Source organism: Pundamilia nyererei, unplaced genomic scaffold (genome assembly GCF_000239375.1).
Source record: "Pundamilia nyererei isolate P.nyererei 1_Seehausen unplaced genomic scaffold, PunNye1.0 scaffold00011, whole genome shotgun sequence".
NCBI classification, from domain to species: domain Eukaryota; kingdom Metazoa; phylum Chordata; class Actinopteri; order Cichliformes; family Cichlidae; genus Pundamilia; species Pundamilia nyererei.
Genome location: NW_005187412.1, coordinates 186,697 through 193,637, shown reverse-complemented (window position 1 = coordinate 193,637; position 6,941 = coordinate 186,697). Strand labels below are relative to the sequence as shown.

Sequence of the window (6,941 nt, the reverse complement as noted above, 5' to 3'; positions counted from 1 at the left end):
CCCCCCCCCCTCAGGTGACAGTTGCTTTTGTACCTGTGGAGTAATACTGCAGTACAGGGTCCATGCAGAAAGACTTGAAAGTCCATGTGAGAATAACGTTTTGGGGGTTTGCAGAGGTGGAGTAGTCGCAGCGGAGGACCACTTTGGCAAACAAAAGCGTGCTGTACTGCGTGTAGGGAACGATCACCTGAACGCATACTGACACTGCAGAAAGACAACAGACAGAGAGTTAACCACATATAGTATTATACAATGATCCATTAGGTTACATTATTTATCAGCAAAAGTCCAGGAAGAAGAATAGAGGAAAGGAGACAATGAGTGAGAGCTACTATGAGCCAAGGAGTTAATGTCAAAGTAGCAGGACCAGAAAAACAGGTGGCACAGACAAAGACACAGGAAGTGGCCTACTGTGAAACTACCAAACAAACACTGAAAAGGTGGAATGAAACCCGATGAGTTCATCTAAGTGTGCGCATAGCGCAGTGACTCTTTCCAGAGTGGAAATAAAGAAAATCGTTGGCTTATCTTTAAAGAGTGACTCAATGGTCAGGGTCCCAAGTATCTCTAAAGTGACCCAAATATTAATAATCTCCGACAGACAAATGTTTAAATCGGTTATAAAGACGAGTAACACATAATTTGCTTAACCAACTATGAAACAAGACGGTCATGTTTGATTGCTTCATGTAAACACCTGTGTCATGTGACCGATACTTAAACTTATGTTCATTTTTGTAAGTGTTTTTTTTAACATTTTCTTGATAAACTGGTTTAGTACACTTGTTTTTACACAAACATGAAGGTAACATGTAAAAAAAAAAAAAATTACCTTTCAGAAGCGACAGCAGTACGACAGCGACAGGAAGTCTCTCCATGATTACCAAAGGGTACAAACCCCCTCACCCCAAAACCTTCGGCTCCAAATACAAACAGAGAGGCAACACTCCCAAGATTAAAATAAAATAAAAATAACCACAAAAAACTCCACAAAACACGAGTTTCTAGCTTCACTTTGGCCTAACCAAAACTGCTCATTGTTTCCGCCTACGACTGCCACTGAAGAGTAGCCAATGTTTGTAGCTGATCCCTGAGACTGAGCACATCTGTGGCTCCACCCCGAAACAGGTGAGCTTTCCTGTGGCGTAGGCAGGTATAAAGCAGGAAAATGCCATGATCATTTGCAAGCGCATAAACAGATACTACCTGTAACATCTCACTGATCTTATCTGATTTTCTCTGGCTGTAGGAGTATTTTGTTTGTATGACACTGTGACAAATGTGTTCTGAACTCTAGATTCAATCTTTTGACTGGGCTGGAGAGAAACCATCCCTGGATTAGGAAAAAAAATATGTTCAGCTTATTCCTACTAAGCAAATATTTGCTCTTCCAGTGTTAGGAAATGTTTTTCGAAATCCCTTCAAAACAGCCGTGTGACTCATGAATGAATAATACAGGGGAGGGAAAAACTGAAGCTGGGCTTTGCTCTTCATGCCTTTGTTTCCTAGACTAATCAAAGTCTTCTAGTCTTTCATAAAAACCTCAACAATAATAATCTGTGTTTTAGTGAAAAAAATTACACTCATATAACTACACACAGATCCAACCTCTTTGGTATGTTCATATTCAAGTGTACTTACCAACTGCGCTTGTGTAAAACTATTGTAGCTTAACTGTTCTGAATGATCAGCATCATAATTTGTGAAGTGTGTGAATGTGTGCGTGAATGGGTGGATGACTGGATATGTAAAGCGCTTTGGGGTCCTTAGGGACTAGTAAAGCGCTATATAAATACAGGCCATTTACCATAATTTCTTCTATTCCAACTTCCAAGTGGAAACAGGTCTAATTAACCAAGTAAGTGAAACTGGAACAATTCACTGGGTTCATGAGTTGTGCACTGACATGTTTATTAGTAGGCGTCAGGGATTAAACAAGTGTCATTATTTCCAAGTTACAAGTTAACTAATGATTTGCACTGGCTCCCTGTCAAATACCATGTTGAATTTAAAATGTTGCTGCTTACCTTTACAATCATAAACAATATAGCGCCTAGCTATCTCATTGAACTCCGTAGACCATACACCCCTGGGAGAGCCCTCAGATCATCAGCCCAATTACTCTTGGTACAGCCTAGATCTCGGCTTAAGACCAGAGGTGACCGTGCATTTGCCCTGGTTGCTTCTAATTTGTGGAACAACCTTCCCATTGCTATTTGTGCGTCCGACTCCATCCAAACATTTAAATCATGACTAAAAACTCACTTATTTAACCTTGCTTTTCCAGTTAGTTAATACTCCTATACCATCTTCATTTTATGTGCTTACCATTATATATATATCTCTTCACTTGATATCCATGTGTTTCTATTGATTATGATGTGATATTGACTCTTTATTTAACTTTTATTCTTGCCCAATTAGTGCCATTGACCCGCTAGCATACTCGGTACATTGCTAATGGTCTTTAATTATTCATGTTTTAATCTGCTGTACTATTGTGAAGCACTTTGGTGTACCCTTGGTCTTTAAGTGTGCTATATAAATAAAGTTGTTGTTATTAATTTATTGGATTAAGATCACATAAGAAGCTAAATGACTGTCGTACTGACCAATTAACTCATTATGTGTGTAGCCTACTACAAGTGTTTGTTGTGCGTTTGTAGTTAGATGGAAAGTTGCTCAGTTCTGGCACAGGCCTGCTAGTTTTATGTGCCCCCTTATTACTTTAATCCTGACAGTACATAAATATACAGTAAATGCAAAGCAGCTGCTGATTGCAGTTCATGTTCATCAGTGTTTGCTGAATTCATTTCTGAAGTTGAGTCAGCGAATTACATTTTAAAGCCGTAAGCACTTATATATACACACATTACAGTACTTATTTCAACTTCAGTTAATTCATTCAAATCATAAACACACAAATAGACTTTAGATAAAAAAATAGTAATAACAATATTTAAACAGATCCAGTGTACAAATAATTTCATAATTCTGTTCACATTTCTTTATTTGTGGGTTTTTTGCTTTTCTGTTTTCCCTGATCGTTGTTATGCCTTTGTGAGTGAGGCTGATATTGTTGCACTATGTCCGTCTGGTCCTCGAAGAACTGCTTGACCTAAGGAAAAGACAGTGGGGAGGTGTGTGTTACAATCTTCATTTTAATGTTTCACTGTCAGCTGCTCACCGTCTCTGCTCTGTGAAGGTACACACCTGCTCCAGCTGTTTCTCAGTGTCATTCACATCCACACCTTCCTCTCCTCCTACCTGGCCACCAGTCATTTCATACAGATTTAAAATTGCCATCTTAATCTGTCCCAGCTTCAGTGTTTTCCTGGCAGCCGTTTCCTGTATGTTATTCCATTTCTTCTCCTGCATGAACACAGGACAACCAGAGTTCATTCAGAAGACGCCAACATCTAAGGCCGTCTTAGCACTGAAGCTGGGATTTTGATCCAGGATTATGTGTCATACCCATATTAGACCTTCAGAGTGAGTTTTCTCCAGCTTGGTCTGGAGCTGAGACAGCTGGTTGTTCCTCTGCAGCAACAGCAGGTTGTGCTGTTGCTCCAGTGTCAGCAGTGCTTTTCTCTGCTCGTCAGCCTGCTCCTGTGCCTTACTCTCCCTCTCAGAGAGCTGGCATCTGAAGTGGAGGAGACTCTCTAAATGATCCGTGAGCGCCGCCACATCTTTAAACTGCAACACAATTACACTCTCATTAAGGATGTAGCCCGAAAAGCAAATTACCATCTATGTCAAACATGCCAGAGTTTGCCTGCGATCTGAAACAAATCCACTGCTATCATCAGCAATCGTTACCCCAAATCCCAAAAAAGATGGGACGGACTGTAAAATGCAAATACAAACTGAATGCCGTGATTTGCAAATCCCATAAATCCATATCCATCACATTCAAATTGAGCTGATATTTTTTATGAGACAGTCAAATATCTCACTTTATCCATATATGTTAAAAACAGGCATTAAAGCATCAGATGATGTACTGAATTGAGAATAATATTTGTCACATTTATTGTAATACTTGTATTCAAAAGCTACAGTACCTTAGTTATTTTGAGCAGCTGCTCCAAGAGATCTCTGTACACAGAGTGTCTCTTCACCTGATGCTCGAGCTCCTGTTTCTCCTCAGTCAGTTTGGCCAACTGCTCCTTCAGCCTCTCTATCTCCGCCTCTTTTTGAAGCACCCTTTGTCTCTCCTGCTCTGCTTTCTCGATTGCTCGATTAGCTTCTTCATCCTAGAAGCAGATTGAGGGCCTTACTTTTTTGTTCCTCCCATAACATTTATAGCATGTAACGTGATCTCCTGTCATACCTTGTGATACATGTCAAAGCTTAAATGCAGGTCTTGCATTTCCTTTATCTTCTTGTGCAACTCCTCTTCACGCTGTTGCAAACTCTCCAACACCTACATAAACCCACATAATAGGGTTAAAAATAAATAAATTATGCCAAAATTTGTATGAGACTTTTGCTACAAGAAGACAAGTATGTCGCAGTTCTGGGCTGTAATGAAAGTACAGTTTAGAGATACTTATATTTTACTTGCAAATCTGAATTCTTATGCTGTCCTACTCTTCTTCTTCCCTCTGAAATTATGAGCATGGGTAGCAAAATTAAGATATTTGTATACAAAACATATCAAGTGCTTATAAAATTAGTTACTGTACATTAAGTTGCACTGTTTAAAACAATTAAGACAAACATTTGATCATTAGAGTAAAACACAAATTTAACGATCTCCATCTGTCCAGTTAGGAAGCATAAACCAATGTGAATCAATTTCACCTGCTTTAGCCCAAATGAAAGTGACAACAGGTACACTGGAGAGGCACAAATAAGACATGTCTCCAAAAAGGGAATGGTTTTGCAGGTGGTGACCACAGACCTCTGTTCTTGTCAGGAAACACCAAAACTGGCACTGATTCACACTGAGCATATTTTACACACGTTAAAGAGTCTGGAGACACTATGGCAAATGTTATGCTGCCTGCAACATCAACCGGCATGACTGGTTTGGCAGTGGGTGCATGATAGTGTGAAGATGCATTCATATTATTTGTGAATTTCAATCCAGTTGGTCCCCCTAAACGAGGTGGGTCCCTCATGCCTCCCTCATGGAGTCTGATTCTGATAGTTTGTTCAGAAACATGCACAAGTAGCATACTGGAGGTCATTTTGAAGGGCTTTAGCAGTGCTCCTCCTGTTCCTACTTAAAAGTGCAGATGCTGGTGCCCAGCTGGGTTGATGCCCTTCTACAGCCCTCTGGCATAGCCAATCTCCTATTATCTCTACTACTAAGACTATGCTGGGAGGCAACAGGCTTCTTTTTGTCTTGGGGGGGCACATACAGCTCCTCCAATGGGCTGAAGAAGGAACCATCTCATGCAACCACTACTGACAAGGACACTAGCAAAAACTAAATGTACAGAAAAATCTCTCAGGAATAAAGAGAGGGCAATGGCCTGTGACCACCACCTGCAAGCTGCATAGACGTTTAAATTCATTAGTGTTGTACTGCAATGAATGATCCCTTAATTCTTTTAAAGATTATGGCATTTATATGAATAGTTCCTGATATATCATATAATATAGTCATACACTTTTACAGCAAATAGATTTTATTTATTATTTAGATTTTATTGTTAACAACACTGAATGATGGGACAGCCCTGCCACTGCCTTTAAGTGGCAGATAACTGGCTGTTTAGATAATTGTTTAGGAATTAATAGATGCTCCCAATAAAGTGCTCTTAATTCGTTTGATGAAACTTAAATACATTTGTTCGTTTTTAAGATAAGAAATACTTAAACATTCAGTATTGTTACAGTGCGTTGGTAAAGTTCACACTACCTTTCATACTGATCGTTCAGCTATCGCGAGAAGTGACTGCCTCGCGTCTCGAGAAATAATTCCGCACCTGTTTGCTTTCCTCGTACTTAGCTTTGAGCTCTTCCTGCTCTCGCTGTAATACTTGTAGCTCTACGAGGACATAGCTACTGTCGCGTCCCGCTGCTGTCCACATCCTGTTCACACACAAGCAGCGGCAGAAAGTTAGCAGCACTGACCGCTCAGATTGATGTTGGCTGGGCTTCACTCGCTCGGACGGGAAGAAGCAGCACACAAACTCACCGTGAAGCCGACTCCTCAGGCGTTAGCTGCGAGAACATGACTTTATGTGTTGTTTTTTCAAATTTCAGCCAGAGTAAACCGTACGGTCTCCAAGTTTTACTCTCCTTCCTGCAGAAGACTCACGACTCTGTATAGCGTTTCTATGGTAACAGTTCTGGGAACCTTTAAAGGCGCAGGTCTCCGCGGCAGCGGCTAAAGTTGGTGCTGCAGCCGAGACCCGTAGAAAACTGCACCATTTTTGTGCATTTCATTTTATATCATACAAATGGAAACCTGCAATCATTTACATTGAATACGTAAACATTTGTAATTAAATTGTTGACTAAATAACTGAAATGCTATTGATTAAACAGGTAGATTTCTAGGTGTTTACCACTTGTTTAACCTACATCTGCAGTTTAATCAGAATTAACTGACAGTAACCAAACAGTCCACTGATTGCCATAAGATTTTTGACCAGAAACAGTTGGTAGCTAATTACTTCCATCCACACCAAACCTTTAAGATCCATCCATGGCGTATGTTGATGTCATATTCCTTTGCAGCCATGCTTCATTACAGATGAGAGTTGCTCAACAGCATTCCTGACATTTCACAAGCTGTGAGTGGTCACTGAACCCTCCCATCACAAGCATGCAGTGAAGGAGCTCACATAAACTCACAGAATAATAGCTCAAAAAGTGAATTATTTCCTTCCTATTAATATCTTAAGTAATTACAAATTGTATCCAAATCTTTCACTTGGGTAAAAGTGCAACAGTAATGTAAACGTGCTACACGGCCACTTTTA

General features: G+C 40.1%; 2 protein-coding genes across 3 annotated transcripts in view; both read right to left on the bottom strand.

Annotated features, from left to right (window-relative positions):
• Nucleotides 1-1,080, bottom strand: part of ildr1a (immunoglobulin-like domain containing receptor 1a) — a 6,296-nt gene extending 5,216 nt beyond the window's left edge. The window contains exons 1-2 of the mRNA XM_005724121.2: nt 833-1,080; nt 34-204 (exon numbers count right to left, since the gene is read on the bottom strand). Of these exons, the coding sequence (XP_005724178.1) occupies nt 34-204; nt 833-878 (217 nt within the window). The 5' untranslated portion in view covers nt 879-1,080. The remainder of the gene's footprint in view (nt 1-33; nt 205-832) is intronic.
• Nucleotides 1,081-2,910: 1,830 nt separating this feature from the next.
• LOC102207652 (coiled-coil domain-containing protein 42 homolog) lies at nt 2,911-6,382 on the bottom strand. 2 transcript variants are annotated; one of them, XM_005724123.2, is made up of 7 exons: nt 5,873-6,004; nt 4,564-4,607; nt 4,334-4,426; nt 4,065-4,256; nt 3,475-3,696; nt 3,214-3,372; nt 2,911-3,118 (listed from the first exon to the last, which is right to left on the bottom strand). In XM_005724123.2, exons 1-7 carry the CDS (start codon nt 5,877-5,879, stop codon nt 2,999-3,001), a joined length of 837 nt encoding a protein of 278 aa, XP_005724180.1. In that variant the 5' UTR covers nt 5,880-6,004; the 3' UTR covers nt 2,911-2,998. The 2 variants fall into 2 exon arrangements, with proteins under 2 accessions (XP_005724180.1, XP_005724179.1); XM_005724122.1 differs by lacking the exon at nt 4,564-4,607 and adding an exon at nt 6,152-6,382 and having other exon boundaries at nt 2,913-3,118; nt 5,940-6,045.
• Nucleotides 6,383-6,941: the final 559 nt, after the last annotated feature.

What these genes read in the sequence shown, in the direction of transcription:
- LOC102207652 (XM_005724122.1), bottom strand. Translation starts at nt 6,189, where the DNA reads ATGTTCTCGCAGCTAACGCCTGAGGAGTCGGCTTCACG. An exon ending in AGTACGAGGAAAGCAAACAG is followed by an intron (nt 4,427 to 5,939) that starts GTGCGGAATTAT and finishes GGGTTTATGTAG; the next exon opens with GTGTTGGAGAGTTTGCAACA. An exon ending in AGCTGCTCAAAATAACTAAG is followed by an intron (nt 3,697 to 4,064) that starts GTACTGTAGCTT and finishes ATTGTGTTGCAG; the next exon opens with TTTAAAGATGTGGCGGCGCT.